General features: G+C 40.5%; 2 protein-coding genes across 7 annotated transcripts in view; one reads left to right on the top strand and one right to left on the bottom strand.

Annotated features, from left to right (window-relative positions):
- LOC132399443 (ADP-ribose pyrophosphatase, mitochondrial-like) overlaps positions 1 to 2,333 on the bottom strand; it is a 35,862-nt gene extending 33,529 nt beyond the window's left edge. For all 4 annotated transcript variants that reach the window (XM_059979781.1, XM_059979784.1, XM_059979782.1 and 1 more), the window contains exon 1: positions 1,931 to 2,333. In XM_059979781.1, coding sequence (XP_059835764.1) covers positions 1,931 to 1,986 — 56 coding nt within the window. In that variant the 5' untranslated portion in view covers positions 1,987 to 2,333. The remainder of the gene's footprint in view (positions 1 to 1,930) is intronic.
- Positions 2,334 to 2,507: 174 nt separating this feature from the next.
- The window catches only part of ints1 (integrator complex subunit 1), a 201,781-nt gene continuing 185,842 nt past the window's right edge, over positions 2,508 to 18,446 (top strand). The window contains exons 1-9 of one of the 3 annotated variants that reach the window (XM_059979779.1): positions 2,508 to 2,657; positions 4,615 to 4,726; positions 5,886 to 6,167; positions 7,887 to 8,083; positions 11,997 to 12,134; positions 12,982 to 13,141; positions 14,523 to 14,631; positions 15,373 to 15,559; positions 17,439 to 17,584. In XM_059979779.1, coding sequence (XP_059835762.1) covers positions 4,672 to 4,726; positions 5,886 to 6,167; positions 7,887 to 8,083; positions 11,997 to 12,134; positions 12,982 to 13,141; positions 14,523 to 14,631; positions 15,373 to 15,559; positions 17,439 to 17,584 — 1,274 coding nt within the window. In that variant the 5' untranslated portion in view covers positions 2,508 to 2,657; positions 4,615 to 4,671. Of the gene's footprint in view, positions 2,959 to 4,614; positions 4,727 to 5,885; positions 6,168 to 7,886; positions 8,084 to 11,996; positions 12,135 to 12,981; positions 13,142 to 14,522; positions 14,632 to 15,372; positions 15,560 to 17,438; positions 17,585 to 18,446 lie in introns of all 3 variants that reach the window. The other 2 variants (XM_059979778.1, XM_059979780.1) reach the window with 2 other exon arrangements.

Raw genomic sequence — 18,446 nt, 5'->3', positions numbered from 1 at the left:
GAGGAAGAAGCTGTTCCTGGATCAGAGTGTGTGCCTTCAGGCTTCTGTGCCTCCTTCCTGACAGTAACATTGAGAAGAGGGCGTGCTCTGGGTGATGGGGATCCTTAATGGATGTCACCTTTCGGAGGCACTGCTCCTTGAAGATGTCTTGGATACTATGGAGGTTAGTACCAGTCTCCTCACAATCCTTTGCAGGCTATCTTGACCATACTGTATCTCTTCCTACCCGGACTCCTGTAAAAATGATAATTCCCTTTCTCTGTTCCTTTGGCTCCATCACATCTGTTCCCAAGATGACGCTTTCCTTTCCAGGACATCAGAGTTTTCCTCCTCCTTTAAAGAACGGGGTTTTCCTTCCTCCACCTTCGATGCTACCCTCACTCACATCTCCTCCATTTCCCCGACAACCATGCTCACCCCATCCACCTGACGCCTGAACCTAGATAGAGTTCCTTTTGTCCTCACCTACCATTTCATGAGCCTCTGCATCCAACACATCATTTTCCACAACTTCCTTCACCTTCAAAGAACTCTTTACTTCCGCTCACTCTCCACTTTCCAGGGGAATCATTCCCTCTGTGATTCTGTTGTTTATTCATCCCTTCCCACTAACCTCCCTCCTGGCACTTATCCCTGCAAACAGGCCCCAAACAGTCCTTCCAGGTGAGACAACACACATCTGCAAATCTGTTGGGCCCTCTACCGTGTCTGGCATTCCCAATGCAGCCTCTTCCACATTGGTGAGACCTAATGTAAATTGGCAGACCACTTAATAAGCATCTTAGCTACATCTGTAGAAAGCGGAATTTCCCAGCAGCCACCCATTTCAATTCCTATCCCTATTCCCATTCTGACATGTCAGTTTATGTCCTCTTCTTCTGCCACTCTCAGGTTGGAGAAGCAACACCTCATATACTGTCTACATAGCCTCCAACCTGATGGTATTAACATTGACTTCCAAGTTCCAGTAATGTTTTCCCCTACCTCTTTCCTCTACTTCACTGCCACATTCTGGCCTCTTACCTCTTCTCCCCACCAGCCTATCACTGTCCCCGGTGCTCCTCCTCCTTACCTGTGTCTCATGATCCACTTTCCTCTCCTATTAGGTTCCTTCTCCGCCATCCTTCTGCATTTTCCACTTATCACCACCCACCAGGCTTCACCAATCTTCTAGCTTGTTATCCTTCCATCACCCCCATCTTATTCTGGCATCTCCCCACCCCCACTTCATTTCCAATTCTGAAGAAGGGTTTCAGTTGACTGTTTATTCATTTCCATAGATGCTGCATGACTTGATGATTTCCTCCAGCATTTTATATGTGATCACATACACATGACAAATAAAGCTAATCTTTATCTTAACCTCTCAATTCTGCTAAAATCTGTACTTTTAACAATGCTAATTTTTTTCCTGGTTTGAGTCACTTTCAACCCATAGTTTGCATGTTTTATTCCAAGCACAAAATATTTAAGTTGTCCACTCTGCCCTTATCCACAAAATAATTTTCGGTCTCAGTTTTTGGGACATACATGCTGTTTTGTTACTAAACTATCTATACTAATCCACACAAGATTAATACTATTACTTTTCTTATCAAAACCTTATTTCTTTATTTTGTGACTTTATAAATCTGAAAGCATATTTTTTTTTTGCTGGCAAACTTTTCGACCTTTTCCTTTGATCAAAGATATCAATTTCCCTTGATAGCCATAGATAGACCACTTTCCTGTTCTCTTAGAAAGGATATATGTCATGTAAACTATGTAGTAATTAATTAAGTTAATCATTTGTGGTTTACTATCATTGTTTTAATTTCCCACTCTGCCATAGCCAGCAAACGTTTTCATAACTTTATTCAGATTTGAGTTTCAGTTTGAACTATATCACTTATAAAAGACCTTTATATATATTTTAAAAATCTAATTGTACCTGTGTTTTATCCAAACGAGGCACACGATGTCAAAATAGAACACAGACAACCACATTGTCTGATTCTAGGATCTGTTTACATTTCAATCACTGTCTTTGTTCGAAATCAAAATGCTCATTCGTCCCAGTCACAATGTCAATAGCCTGAACCTTCAGCATCTCCATCACCACAGCACAACATTCCATTCAGCTCTTGCACACATTGTCCTGATCTCGAAATGTCAGCTCCTGTTCACAGTTCAGCCCATACACAACCTTGACTTCCTGCTCAATCAACTTTTCTTCACGCTCACAAACAACTTGGACCCAAGTTCCTCCTCACACCACCTGAAGCACAAATCCACGCCGGATTACTCGCTACGATCAACTCTTCTTTCAGAGCGCGAGGTCAACCCAACCTCGCCCATTGCTCGAGAGCAGACCAATCAGCAGCGGGGAGCTCCCACAGCTGCTCGAGAGCAGACCAATCAGCAGCGGGGAGCTCCCACAGCTGCTCGAGAACAGACCAATCAGAAACTTGGAGCTCCCACTGTTCGAGAGTAGACCAATCAGGAGTGTGGAGCCCGTTGACGGCAGACCCGCACAGTTTCCTGGTGCGCGGCAAAAGGTCTCCGCGGGGCCGGGGGATGAATTTCGGTGTGGCACGGCTCGGTAGCCATGCGGAGTGGCAGAGGCCCGCTGGGCCTGGGAGCCGGCAGTTTTGGTCTGGGCGCCTAATCGGGTCCAGGTGAGGGCGGAGTTTTTGTGCGTCCATCTCATCCCTGACTCCATCCCGGAACTGGTGAAGCTCCTCTAAACGGTGTAGGGGACGCGAGTATCGGCGGACAGGTGATTTACCCCACACCAGGAAGAGATAACGAGTAACCCCGCTCTGGGCAACCTCCCTCTGCAAATCTGTACAGATTTAACGCAGGACTATTGAGGGAACAAATGCAGGTATATCCCATCTAGCATGAGACATCGATGGCGGTGTGGGATATTCTCAACGCTGCTCTGGAGTATCAGCATAGTTTGTGCTCGACACCCAGGTGTGTGGACTTGGATGGACGTGTGATCTGCACCCTCTGAGCCATACGTGGACCTCTAACTCAATTTAGGAAACTAAATAAAGAGGGAAGGTCATGGATACAACAGTTTGTTTTGAGAAACACAAGTTTGCACATGTTTGCAATCTGGGGCAGCGCAAACAATTTGCTCGAGAAAAAAATCACCAGGTTGAGCAGCATTTGTGGGAGGAAGAGTATTGCGATGCTTCAGGTTGAAACCTTTCATAGGTACAAAAAGTGGAGAGGTGAAACTCCTCACTCACCACACCCTTTCTTACTCTTTATGTTGACATCTTGCCACTGCTCTTCGTCCTTGACCTGAAACATCAACAATTTTTCTCAAGCAGATGCTGCTCAACTAATCTGGTTCCTTCAACAGATGGTTTGGTGTTTTGGGAGCAACTGAAAAATGTTTGTCAAAAACGTATTTAATCTGTTTGTAAGTACAGTGAATTCCAGTTTGGGACCACTACATTTTGGCCCATTTAAGTGGCTGCTGCAATTAGCTGAAGTTTCATGGGAATAGACAGACAGGCACATACTTTATTGATCCCAAGGGAAATTGGGTTTTTTTTTACAGCCACAATAGTTGAAAAGTATTAAAAAAAATCAACTACCATTTAACTGACTAACAAAAGTATGTATTTAAAGAAAATACAGAACAAATTGGAACAATACCAATACTACTACTGTACTATAAAGCCACGTTTTGGTTCCTAATAGTTATCAACTGAGGAATTCATCCAGTGTACTCTGCCATGTTTTTTTGATTGACTGTAAATGAACAAAATCAGTACACACATCCAATGCAAATAATTGACTGCCTTTTAACAGTGCTTTTGTCAATAGCATCTTCCAAATATTCATTTTCATTATAACATTCAAGATGATTGTCAATACCTTCACATACTTTGCAGTTCCTGATTTGTTGAAGTGGTGAAATAGTTTTATTTTTACTTCTGATTGTTTCTGGCAGCTCCAAGCCTGAATGCTTGAAACCACAGTGAGCAAAACAATTCTGAATTTTTGTACTGCTTATTTCTTGCTAATATATGTGGCAAAAATCCATGCTTTTTGGACACAAACTTATGCAACGGATGGTATTTAAAAACTGCTGTAAGCACAGTGTGGCATCTGACTGCCATGCTTGTGCACATGACTAATGTTAATTAGAAAGCTGTTCAATCTCAGCCTCCTGTCCCAATTAAGTGGCATAGTTCCCAAATAAACAAAGGGAAAGCCAGCTGTTTTTAGATTAGTTTTCATTCTTTGAGAGTTGTCCCAAATGAGTGGATGCCCTGATTAACTGGAATCCACTGTACACCTTTAGCACAGAATTTTTCATGTAAAATTAATTACTTAATAGGTTAAAAAAAACTGCAAGCTTTTCATTGCATCTGTACCCCTACTTGTGAACATAACAATATTTTACAAATACAGTAAATAATTTGATTTTCATTCAAAATAATTCTAATCTGACTGCTGCTTTATACTTAGAGGGTTGCAAGTGTAATATTGATCAATCTTTTGTAGATGTTATTCAATCTAAGGCTTAATAGATTTATTTCAGATTTTCCAGTGATTTCAGTACTTAAGTTTATTATTTTATCTGTATATTTGCATTTTTTTTGTTGACAGGAAGGGACAGTCGTTTCTGATTCAGCACAATAAGGAACGAGAAGGCAATTAGCCAGGATGAACCGGCCAAAAGCTGTAGCAATTCGGCGGCCCAGTAGTGCTAAACCCAGTGGTGAGTGAGATCTCTCCCCTTCACAAAGTGCAGATTTGTTTAGAATCAGAAAACATAGTTCTTAGCATTATTATGTTGACTTGTATAGAGTGCATCATCATTTAGAAATATATGAATCAAGAGAGCGCCCCTAATGTGTAGATTTCACTGCCCTTCGCTTCATAATTATTCCACAAGTCATCCAAGGAAAAATTTAAAGTTTATTTTCCTTATCCTGTTTTAGCCATTTAATAAGAACACGAGTGGTGTGATGTTAATTTTAACTCAATCTTGCTTTCATTAGTGGAACTATGAGAGCTAGTTGATAGCTTTAGTTTCCAAAGCATCCAAATCACCAGCATCCTCATCTAGTCCATCCGTACTGATGCAATGATCAAGCAATTGCATCAGTATTTATATTTTCTTTGGTGTTTCTGAGGATTCACTTGTCCACCTGTATTTTCTCAAACTTCTACAGATATATTCTAGAAAGTATCTGCAGTCTGGTGTGGTAACTGCTCTGCTGTGAACCACTGGAACTTGCAGAGCATAGTGACACCACCCTCTCCATCACAGGCTCATTATTTCCTTCAGTTCAGTTATTTCAGGAAGGCTAATTGATCGAACAAGGATGTCTCCCACCCTGGCTATTTCCTGTACTCTCCTTTATTGTCCAGAAGAAGATGCAGGAGCTTAAAAACCCAGGCAGCCATATTCAAGAGTGGTTTCTTCCCCAATCTATTCAGACTCCTAAACTGATCACTTCTTTCATACCCCCCTCCCAGTATTGCCGGCATGTTCTCACACTTTTTATTCCATCTCTCTCAGTCATTTTATTTTTGTCACTTTAGCATTTTTTTTTTTTGCACTGCCGTGTTTGATCTATTCTGTACTTGATATATTTATTGTTGTTGTTTATTCTGTGAATTTCCCGTAAGGAATTTCATTGCACCTGATGTACGGTATGGGACAATGAACTAATCTCAATCAGTGACCCTATCATTTCGTGAAGCCTGATTTTACTATTCTGAGCTCTATGATCATTCCTGATGTAATCCACGTAAATCTGAATTTTAAGTGGGGCACTTTATATTTCCTGTTTTGTTCTCATTACATTAGGACCAACCTTTTCTTTTGATTAGTGTTATTTTACTTGGTGTTTAAATTTGTATCTTTGCAGGCCATCCTCCACCTGGAGATTTTATAGCTTTGGGCTCAAAGAGTCAGGCTTCTGACACCAAGGCACCTGCTGCACTTTTGAAGCCAACACAGGCAGGACTGCAGTCTGATCGTAAACGGGAGGGATCAGCATCCTTGGCCTCAACCTCTGGCCTTTCAAAGCGCCCGAAGATCTCTTCCACACCGCCACTGAGCGCGCTAGGGCGCCTAGCTGAAGCAGCAGTCGCTGAGAAACGAGCCATTTCTCCTTCAATTAAGGAACCGTCTGTTGTACCAATCGAAGGTAGACCTTGCAGGCTGCTGCATTTTGAACTGTCTACTAGGCCGAATGCCTGGGACTGTGCATCGCATTCTGATTCGCTGTTGTTTCTTATGACATCATGCAATTCAATTCTTGAAATGTAAACAGAATTTGCACCTTCATGTCAGTATCCTTATGATCATCTTTGTCAAGTGAAGTTGCTATTATATCATGCAGGAAGCATGGTAGCCAATTTGAACACAATTAGCAATGATTCAACAAATATGATAAGCAAGTCAGCTGTGATCTGATCATTTGTTCTGGTATTGTTGGTTGACTTTTAAGTATTGGTGAGGTCATTTGAAAATTGTCCTACTTCAAAACAGTACGACATGAGGTACAGTATTTTTGCAGTTGGCAAAGAGGACAGAATGGAATATCAAAACAAAATACAGGAAGCACTCAGCAAATTGAGCAATGTGGAAAGAGAAACTAGTTAATGTAGTTTTAAGACTCTATATTTGAAAGTGAGGCAGGTGAGCCCTTAGAAAAGTTTTACATTCTAAATGTGCCATGCTTCATAGAATTCCATTACTCCTTACTCTTCATGAGCAACTTTTATGATTTAACATCCGAATTTTGAAAATGCTTAACTATTGTTTGGTTTGGCTTGCCCTTTAATTTTTTTTTCCAAACTTCCGATGACATTTCACACATGAACCTTGGTCTTTTTAAAATTCCGGAGCCTGATTTGCAGTTAAATAACAATAGTAGATGAGTTGTGATCAATTCATCTGCTCAAAAACTCATCACAAGTTGGGTTCATCACAGCTGTCTGAACTTGTGAATTACATGCTGTTTATTTATGTTGTCGTAGAACTTTAAAAGAATAGGAAGAAATTGATTGATTTATTTGTTATCTTTCCTGGTCTTGATTACTTCTCAGCAAGTTATATAGTTTTTGAAGGAGGTATCCTTGTAATATAGGGGGGACAGCAGCCAATTGTGTTCAGTAGACTGCTGCAGATAATTAAATATTTACCATTTTAGTGATCTCATTTGAAGCATGGATATTAAGCATGCATAAGGTGATGGGGATACCTTTCACACTCTTCTTCATAATGGTTCCAGGGATCCTTTATGCTCACCTGAGAGCACAGATGAGGCTGTGGTTCAGAATCTGCTCTGAAAGATAGCACCTTTAACAGTGAAGTACTATGTAATTACTGCACTGGAGTGCAAGTCCAGATCGTGGTGGCATGCTTTCTGACTCAGAGTGAGCTTGTGCTGCAGGTCACATGCGTTATGAGACAATTTTGTTAAATACTCACAGTATACCATATTAATAACATAGGATCAAAAATTTGTGATGTTTGCAATAACTACTTAACCTACCAATCTACATGTCGATATAACATGGAAGCAAATCAGAAACCCTGGGTCACAAGGAGAACAAGCAAACTCTTCACAGTCAGCATTGAACCCATTCCCTGGGACTGTGGCTGCAGCTCTACCAGCTGTGCATTTCTGCCACCCATAGTACACACGAACTAGGAAAGTTACAGCTGTAAGGAGCTGTTCTGTTATCCCAGCTAAAAGGTATTATAATTTAATAACTCATTTACTGAAGGTGATGATGAAATCCCTGACTTTAACAATGATGAAGCAAAGCCTGTGAACATTGGTATGTGGTAGAATATTTCTTAGGCTTTTTGTTCTAGAAAGCAGGTGATGTGTTTTTTTTACTTTGTTTTGCAATAGTCCCGCCAGCGACGTTGTTGGATGAGATAGAGGCAGCAGAGCTGGAAGGAAACGATGACCGCATTGAAGGGCTGCTTTGTGGAGCGGTGAAGCAGATGAAACTCAATCGAGTGAAGCCAGACGCGACACTGTTTCTCAGCCTGATGTATTTGGCCAAAATCAAACCCAATGTCTTTGCTACAGAAGGTGTTATTGAGGTAAGGGTTGATATAGATTATGTGGGAAGGAAGGCAGGAAAGGCAATTATAAAAGAGAACCTCAACTGGAATACCGTGAATGGTAATGACACCATTTTGAGGAAAGAAAGGCCATAGGAAGGGTACAGGTGCATAGGACATCTACTTGGATGTTCCAGGAATAAGGGATTTCATTTATAATGTGACCTTCAAGTTAAGGCTGTCACTTCCGGTTTGTGAGGTGAAAGAGCTAGTACTGGTTCATTACTTAATTTTTGAATGAACCATTCACTTTTGTGTATGCATTGTCTTTATGTTTGGAAATGTCCTCACACAAATTGAAAGAAGATTTGCCATTATATAATGCATGTTCTACTCTTGATTTTACAGTGAATTTTTTTTTACTAATTTGCAGGAAAATGATAGCCTTTTTTATATATATAATTGCAAGAAAAAGTTTATGAATCTTTTGGAAATACCTTGTTTTCTGCATTAAATACACATAAAATGTGGTCTGATCTTCAGCTAAGTCACAACAGTAGACAGACAAAATCTGCCTAAAGTAATAATGCCCCAAAAATTGTATTTTTCTTGTCTTTATTGAACACATTGTTTAATCATTCACAGTCCAGGTTTAAAAAAAGTATGTGAATCCTTGTATTTAATAATTGCACTTACATCTATCATCATGAAGTGTTTCGAGAGGCTCGTCATGAGGCATCTCAAGACCCTGCTGCCCCCCTCACTGGACCCCCTGCAGTTTGCGTACAATCCCAACCGCTCAACGGATGATGCCATTGCCACCACCCTCCACCTGGCTCTAACCCACCTGGACAAAAAAGACACATACGTTCGGATGCTGTTCATAGACTTCAGTTCAGCATTCAACACAAACATCCCTCAGAAACTGATTGGAAAGCTGAACCTATTGGGCCTGAACACCTCCCTCTGCAACTGGATCTTAGACTTCTTCACTGGGAGACCTCAGCCAGTCCAGATCGGGAGCAGCATCTCCAACACCATCACACTAAGCACGGAGGCTCCCCAGGGTTGCGTGCTCAGTCCACTGCTGTTCACTCTGCTGACCCATGACTGTGCTGCAACACACAGCTCGAACCATATCATCAAGTTCGCCGATGGCACGACCGTGGTGGGTCTCATCAGCAAGAACGACGAGTCAGCTTACAGAGAGGAGGTGCAGCGGCTAACGGACTGGTGCAGAGCCAACAACCTGTCTCTTAATGTGAACAAAACAAAAGAGATGGTTGTTGACTTCAGGAGGGCACGGAGTGACCACTCTCCGCTGAACATCGATGGCTCCTCGGTAGAGATCGTAAAGAGCACCAAATTTCTTGGTGTTCACCTGACGGAGAATCTCACCTGGTCCCTCAACACCAGCTCCATAGCAAAGAAAGCCCAGCAGCGACTCTACTTTTTGCGAAGGCTGAGGAAAGTCCATCTCCCACCCCCCATCCTCATCACATTCTACAGAGGTTGTATTGAGAGCATCCTGAGCAGCTGCATCACTGCCTGGTTTGGAAATTGCACCATCTCGGATCACAAGACTCTGCAGCAGATAGTGAGGTCAGCTGAGAAGATCATCGGGGTCTCTCTTCCCGCCATCACGGACATTTACACTACACGCTGCATCCGCAAAGGAAACAGCATTATGAAGGACCCCATGCACCCCTCATACAATCTCTTCTCCCTCCTGCCATCTGGGAAACGGCTCCGAAGCATTCGGGTTCTCACGACCAGACTATGTAACAGTTTCTTCCCCCAAGCTATCAGACTCCTCAATACCCGAAGCCTGGACTGACACCTTGCCCTACTGTCCTGTTTATTATTTATTGTAATGCTTGCACTGTTTTTGTGCACTTTATGCAGTCCCGTGTAGGTCTGTAGTCTAGTATAGCTTTCTCTGTGTTTTTTTATTACGTAGTTCAATCTAGTTTTTGTACTGTGTCATGTAAACCATGGTCCTGAAAAACATTGTCTCATTTTTACTATGCACTGTACCAGCAGTTATGGTCGAAATGACAATAAAAGTTGACTTGACTTGACTTGGTAGAACCTCCTTCAGCAACAATAACCTCCACTAAACATTTCCTGGAGTTGCTGATCAGGCTTGCACAACGGTGAGGAGGAATTTTAGACCATTCCTCCATACAAACCTCTTCCAGTTCATCGATACCTTGCATGAACAGCCCTCTTCAGGTCATGCCATAGCATCTGAATTGGGTTAAGATCTGGACTGTGACTTGGCCACTTCAAAACACAAATCATCTTTTTAAACCATTCTGTTGTTGATTTACTCTTGTATTTCAGATAATTATCTTATTGCTTAATTAATTCTATTAAGCTTCAGGTGACAGACCACTACCATGACATTCTTCTGTAAAATGTCTTGATATAGCTTTGAATTCATTTCTCCCTCAAGCTGTCCAAGCCCTGAGGCACCAAAGCAGCCCCAAACCATGATGCTGCTTCCAACATGCTTCACAGTTGGACTGAGGTTGTGGTGTTGGTGTGCAATACCCTTTTTCCAACACATAGTAATGTACATTGCTGCCAAAAAGTTCAACTTTTGTCTCATCTGTCTAAAGAACATTGTCCCAGAAGTGTCGTAGAACATCCAGGTGGTCTTTTGCAAACTTGAGACATGCAGCAATTTTTTTTATGGAGAGAGCAGAGGTTTCCTCCATGGTGTCTTTCCATGAACACTATTCTTGTTCAGTGTTTTTCTTATAGTGGGCACATGAACAGAATTTAGTAAGTTCTAGAGGTTTCTGGAGGTCTCTTAATGTTACCTTTGGGCTCTTTTTTCACCTCCTTCGGTATTGCACATTGTGCTATTGGTGTGATCTTTGCAGGATGCCCACTCCCAGGGAGAGTAGCAACAGTACTGAATTTCCTCCATTTGTAGGCGATTTCTCTTACTGTGGACTGATGAACACAGAAGTCTTTGGAAATGCTTTTGTAGCCTTTTCCAGCTTCATGCATCTCTATACTTCTAAGGTCCTCTGAAATTTGTTTTAATCAAGGAATGTTGAATGTAAACAGATCTTTCTTGAGAAAAGCAGGCTCTGTCAGTAACCTGACTTTGTGTGTCTTTATTTTATAGGGCAGGCATCTCTACAACCCATACCTCCAATCTCATCCCATTGATTGGAACACCTGACACTCTTGTTGAAGGCATTACCCCAGAGGTTCACATAATTTTTTGAACCGAGAAGGTTTATGTATAAATTGTGTACTCAGTATTGAAGAGTAGTACAATTGTTAGTGTGTTATTATTTAAAGGTAGATTGTGACTAAGATGAAGATCAGACCAAATGTTATGAGTAATTAATGTAGAAAACCAAGTAATTACAAAGGGTTCACAAACAACTATCTACATATATACCATAACTATGTAAACTGCATTGTGCTAATAAACAGATATCTATTTTCTTAAGTGTCACTTGATGAACAAATATGGATTAAAATACTTAAATGTTGCCATGGAATCCTTTTTTATACATCTGAAAGTCTGCACCTCTCTTAACATTTCATCTCAGTCAACTATGATAGCTCAGGTTCTTTGGAATGGGTTCTGATTGAGCCAAGATTGGAAACTGACCAAATCTGTCACCTTCTTGATCTGTGCTCTGATTTTTGGCAACAGTCAGCATAATTAATTTTATGTAATGTTTTAAGGGGAAGTTTTCAGATTGACATATAAAGGCATGGAATGCTTAAGTGATGAGGGAGTAGAGCAGGCTCATTGTGTGGGTTAACGTCAGTATCAATCACTTGAGCCACATGGTTGTTTTGTAACTCCTTTACAACTTAATGTGTTGCTTGAGCTCTTGTCATCCTCCTTTATGAAGGCAGTGAGGGAAGCAGACCATTATTCAGACATTGATATGTTCATTTAATATCTTTGATTTAGGCCCTTTGCAGTTTGCTCCGACGAGATGCTTCTATTAATTTCAAAACGAAAGGCAACAGTTTGGTTTCTGTGCTTACCTGTAATCTCCTCATGGCAGCCTACGAGGAAGATGAGAACTGGCCTGAAATTTTTGTCAAGGTATGGCCAATTTATACATTGAAGAAGCATGTTTTGTCATTTCAACTCATTTCCATGTCATATTTCAATTTTAGTTTTTGTTTTTGGGAATTTGTGAGCTCTTTTGTGAACTGGCTTCTGTGGCTGGCTGACTTACTATCATAGTTATGGTGGGAAACTACACTGTGTTTGCTTAGTGTAGAATCAAGGTTATAGCAAGCATCTTTTGCTTGCTCATTGGTACAGTTTTGGGGGAATGCTGTACCTCGTCACTGCACAGCGAATCAAAGTGCTTTTCATGACATAGTCTGTATTCCTAATTCATTCACTGTTCTGTTGCCCTTTTACAAAAATAGTTTTATACAGTGCCTTGTCTGAGCTTGGGTATCTCAAATGATTATATCCTATAAAATCCTTTATGCAAGTGTAGTCACGGTTGTAATGTTGGAGACTCCCTCAAATTAGCGACCAAATAAACATCTGTACTTTTAATTTTTTTGGAGATAGTTAATGTTGAGGACAAAGGAGAGAAATCACTTGCTTCTTGTCAGATAATCCTACTGTATTTTTTTTTACTTCATTCTGAAGGCAGGTAGAGCCCTAATTAACATGTCTATCATAAGAAGTCATTCCCCCAGCGCTGAAGAACTCTGCTTATTAACCACGTCACCTCATGCAATGCAGTGAGGCATTGAGTGACATGTCACTTTATATTCTGGTATATCATGTTTCTATTATATTAATTCCAATTAGCTTTCTCTGGTGGATTTGTAATTGCCTAATGAAAGTGGTGATCAGATAGACTGCATGAGTTCTTTCTTTACAACTCAAACCTATTGAAAACAGCATTTCAAACGCTTTCCTTCAGGTGTATATTGAGGACTCCCTTGGTGAACGTATTTGGGTGGACAGTCCCCAGTGCAAGACCTTTGTTGAAAATATTCAGACCGCTTTTAACACAAAGGTGTCTCCAAAAAGCATGTTGCTACAGGCGGACGGGGGCAGGATTGGCAGTGATCTCAGTGCAGGTGAGAAATTCTGTGTCCTTAAGTGCATTTTTGTAATGTACCTCAAACCGTAATAACCTTCCCAGCAGCCTTTACTTCAGCATTTTCCACCTCATCACCATTTGTTGCTGACTGATTCCACGGGTAATTTTGGAGGTTTCTCCCAAATCACAGTTCTCCCAATTATCAGTGAAGGATGGGGTATTTCAGGCTATCTAATGGCATTCTTGGAGGTATTTAGGATCAAGGCCAATCCTAGGCTTTCCTCCACTCCAAGCCTTACTTACTTCTTGTTTAGACTTCATTGCTTTGTATTAGTTATCTCAAGTATATAACTGGAGCCTTCTGTATAGTCAGTGGCACTCTACGTAGTTAGATGTGGGGTTGGAATTAAAATTGAGTAAAGTGGTTTTTTTTGCCACAATATGTTTATTTGCATTTTAATACCATGAAATACAGCTTTTATTTTCCTATACTATATTATTCAGAAAATACAGAAGTTGCTGTATTAACACAACAAACAAGACAACACACACAAAAAATGCAACTCCTATTTCAACAAGTGGTAATCTATATATAAAAAATGTGTAAAATTTTACAGGTATTTATAATACAATTCAAAAAATCAATAAATAAATAATATAATTTTTTTACAAGTTTGGAAGCTGCATTGTTTGAAGAAAGAAATACTCTTTTAATCTTCTGTTAATTCCAAATCCTTGAGATAGCTAATGAAGGGTCTCCATATATTTTCAAATATCTGCTGTTTAGACCTTAATATATAGGTTATCCTTTCCAATGGGAGACTTGATAACATCTGCCTTATCCACTTAGTAGTGCTTGGTCTATGAGTACTTTTCCATAATTGTGCAGTACATTTTTTAGCATGAAGTAAGCTGAAATCTATAAATGCTTGTTCTTTTTTACTGTAATTGTGATTCTCTAGGTATAAACCCAACAGAAAGAGCTTAGGGTCCGGTGAAACTTGTTTTGAAATAATTTTCTCAATTATAGCTTGTACCTCTTCCCAGAATGCTCCAGTCTCTGCATTGCTACATACAATGAAACAATGTACCTCTAGCTTCTGTACATTTTGTGCATATGTCTGATATGTTTTTGTTGTAATGGTTTTAGAAGTACAGAAATTTGGTCTATCTGGGTCATGCTGGTATTCATGGTCCACATGAATCTTCTGACAGCAAAATTGTTTATTTCCTTCTCACTATTAAGTTAGTTTCCTTAAATGGACAAGATATTGCCCTCAACCTTACTTCTCCAAGTCTTCGTTCTCTCCATTCTCGGTAAAGGAATTTCTACTGAATTAATGATAACCTTGCAATTATGATCTCTAAAGTTATTTTATTTTGAGATAGCTGCTTTTCCTTTATTGACTAATTTACAGGTGGGAGTCCACATCCATCTACGCCAGACGATGATGATAATCAAGCTGAGCTGCTTATTGCAGAAGAGAAACTGAGTCCAGACATCGAGGCAGGTCAGGTGATGCCCAGGTGAGAGCCTGTCAGGATATTCCTGTGGCAGATCATGGATGTTTTGGATAGGGTGGTGGCGGGGAGATAGTGAATACAACTGAGAAGAGAATGAACCCTGATGTTTTAACAGGAATTTTAAGGAATTCAGTGAATTGATTAAGTATAACTTTGAGCTTTTTCAATAGTAACTCTTTGCTCTGGAATTATTCAGGTGGTGATCTGCATGGGGTGGGAATGTGGTTTGATGAGAGAAGAAACCCCTCTTTGGTAATTAGGTTCCCATTGGATAAGAAAATGTAAAACAGATATGGCAGGAAAAAATTGAAAATTAATTGACATTTAGCAGCTTTTTATAATTTTCATTTTTCAGACTATGGAAAATACATTAAGGACCTAATTTTTAGACTGATCATTTGGCTTTGCATGTAAATTATTGTACCCCCAGAATCTGACTTGTGATTTATTACAGATCAGTTAGGTACAGGCTGTGTTGCATTGGTCTATGTGCCATTACAGTTCTTATTGAAAACTTTGTTTATTTTCAGTTGCTACTTCTTCATGATGACTAATTAAGGCAGATTCAGTTGTGTAATTCTTGTTCACCTGCTGTTCGTGGTGTTCCATTTTGTAGTAAAATCTTTCTCAAGTATGCACCAAAACACAGTTCCAGGACCTCTGTCTAATATCCTTCCCAAAACTGTAACCTCTCTGAGTTATTCTGCAGCAGATTTGACCTCTTTGCTCTGATTCATTCTCTAGGTATGAGGACTTGGCGGAGAGTGTGGAAGATTATGTAATTGACATGCTTCGTGATCAGCTCAACCGCCGTCAGCCCATGGATAATGTATCGCGGAATCTGCTACGGTTGCTCACTGCTACCTGCGGTTATAAGGAAGTTCGCCTGATGGCTGTTCAGCGGCTAGAAATGTGGCTGCAGAACCCAAAGGTGGGATGTTATGGGTTGGTGTAGAAGTAAAGATCAAGAGTTAGCAGTTGATTTGAAAAAGAAGTTAAAATGAATTTATTTTAAACGTGGCACTTGAGAACAGAAAGGAATTTTCCAGCTTCTGCAATGCCTTCTCTTATACTGGAAATGTTTTCTTTCGAGGGGATATTTCTAAATATACTGGATATGTTTGATCTAACTCCAGATTCTACTTCTGTTTGTTCTCATCTGTCTTTCCTCACAAAAGCACAACTGACCTACTTTGACCTTGCAAGCTAACATCCATTTTGAATACTTTTTCCTCAGGTTTCTTGGCTGTAGTGTCCTAAATGCATCTCTTTTGCAACTTATGCAGCTCCGCCAATGAGATTTCTGACCCTATCATAGCCCAAAAATGTCTTGGATCAAAGGAAGCGATTGTGACAAAGGATAATGCATTTCATCCTATTCTTCTGCTTGTAGGCTGGTGACACCTTCCTTTTACCCATGCCCTCTATTCTTGAGTACTGCTATTTCTAATTATCTAATTTCTTTGAAATGGAGCATTGGATGGGAAGCACGTTCCTACATCTTGAGTATTATAGCCGTGTGTTCAGTCGCTGATATAAACTCAGAGGCTAGGGAACAGACTCCATCTCTCTTTGACAGTGGTTAGAGACAGTTTGTAGCCTATCATCTTTACTAACATGAACTTGAAGAACTATGTTATAATTGAATAAACCTCAATTTTAACATCTCCGTGATATACTTTCAGTCACACTATACCTTTGCTTCAGCCACACACACAAAATACTGGTGGAATGCAGGAATTTCTAGCATCTGCAGATTTCCTCGTGTTTGCCTTTGTCTCAGCTTCTTGTTTTCTCTTCACTAAGGTTGCTTGAATCTCATCAGGAATGCCAGTCCAGAGGAAGGGTCTCAGCCCGAAATGTCGACTGTACTCTTTTCCATGGATGCTGCCTGGTCTGCTGAGTTCCTCCAGCATTTTGTGTGTGTTGGTTTGGATTTCCAGCATCTTCAGACTTTCTCATGTTTGAATCCTTCCTTGTCTCAACTCACCTGCTACTTAACCTCTCATCCAAGCTTATATTTTTTAGATTTGGCTGTCAGCACACTCCTGGATGGGCTGAATGTGAATGTCTAATTGTGCATTCATCCATTACCCCTGTGACTGTTGACCTACTTCTTATCAGCAAATATCTCTTTAATTACAACTCCTTTCTATTCCATGGTTTGGTAGTATTTTCATCCATTCTGTTCTGCTTCAATTCTGGGATCCTGTGAGCCTGAATTTTATGGTTTTGCTACTTTCAGCTGTCTCTTCAACTGTCAAAGACTGAGGCTTTGGGCTTCCTTTCCCAAACCTCTCTCTTTACTCCTTAACATCTATGCACCTCTGGGTTTTGAATTATTTTATAATGCTCTTGTGAATCATCTGAGGAAATTTGAAACCTTTGGCAGTTAACAGGAAAAATCAGTCTTTTGTACTGCTGAGGTTACAAACACCTAACTTATGCACAGCCCACACATACGAATGAGCAGTGAGAGACTAGTACGATGGATTTGCCAGCTGTTGAGGAGCTGCAGGAATCATCTGCCGGGTGATGGCATTTCTGACATGGGAACTGTGTGGGTTATGAACAGTTCACAAAAATGGAGCCCTCTCATGCCCTGGGGATAACCTGTATTAAGTCTTTCTTTCTTTCTTCCTCTTTCTCTAAACTTAATTCAGCTTTTTTGTGATGGTAATCTTTAGAATTACTGCTGAACTGAACTTTATGAGAGAGGAGATTCAGACCTGAATTTTGCACTTTGCATATGTCAGTTTGAAAGAACACCTTGCTGAATATGTGTAACTGTATTTTTTTGTCTCTGTTAGCTGACCCGTCCAGCTCAGGACCTGCTGATGTCAGTCTGCACCAACTGCTGTTCACATGGTACAGAGGACATGGAGGTTATGTCAAACCTCATCAAAATCCGTCTCAAGCCCAAGGTTTTGCTGAATCATTACATGCTCTGCATAAAGTGAGTACCAGAAATATAGCACGTCTTGTAAAGGTATCTGAGAGGGACTTGGAATCTTGTATCACTGTCAGGCTTCATTGACATGATTGTTTTCCTTGGCCTCAGAAGATGCTTAGTTTCCAAGTCTCAAACTAGGAAGGTAAAAATTCTGCTAAGAACCTTGAGGATTTTTGATATTTAAGAAGTGCTGTGTATGTTGAATGTGTTATCACAATGAGTAAATGGAGTGATGGGTTTTGAGGAAGCTTTTTAAACCTGGCATTATTTTCTCTGATTACATGGAACTTGGTGAAGTGTAATATGGTCAGTAGAACAGTTAAACTATCATGGCTCCAGAACATTTTGTATCTCATAAACATATGAATGTCTACAGATGCCAGAAATCCAAAGCAGCACACGCAAAATGGTGCAGGAACTCAGCAGGTCAGGTAGCATCTATGGAAACAAATAAAAATAAAAATGAAATTTCCCTTTCCCCTGTGGTCCTCTCTCTTCTATCAGATTCCTCCTTCTCCAGCTCTGGACCTTTCACCTTCCAGCTAGCCTCTTTCCCTTCCCTTGCACCTTTTTTTTTACTGGTGTTTTCCCCCTTCCTTCACAGTTCTGATGAAGGGTCTCAACCTGAAACATCGGTTGTTTATTTGTTTCCATAGCGGCTGCCCAAGCTGCTGAGTTCCTCCAGCATTTTGTGTGTGTTTTTTTGTATATCAGCCTACAGCACAGAATCCCAGCCTTTCAGCATGCGCTTAATTCTCCATGCCACGTCCAATTTAATTTGCACTTCTGTGCAGTAGCTTCAAAGTGGGGAGTTTAAGTGGCACACTATACCATGAAAGTGCTGGTTATCATGATTCTTCGCCAT

This window comes from Hypanus sabinus, chromosome 9 (genome assembly GCF_030144855.1).
Source record: "Hypanus sabinus isolate sHypSab1 chromosome 9, sHypSab1.hap1, whole genome shotgun sequence".
Lineage (NCBI taxonomy): Eukaryota > Metazoa > Chordata > Chondrichthyes > Myliobatiformes > Dasyatidae > Hypanus > Hypanus sabinus.
Note: the sequence above shows the minus strand (reverse complement) of the source record. Positions and strands in the feature narration are given on the sequence as shown.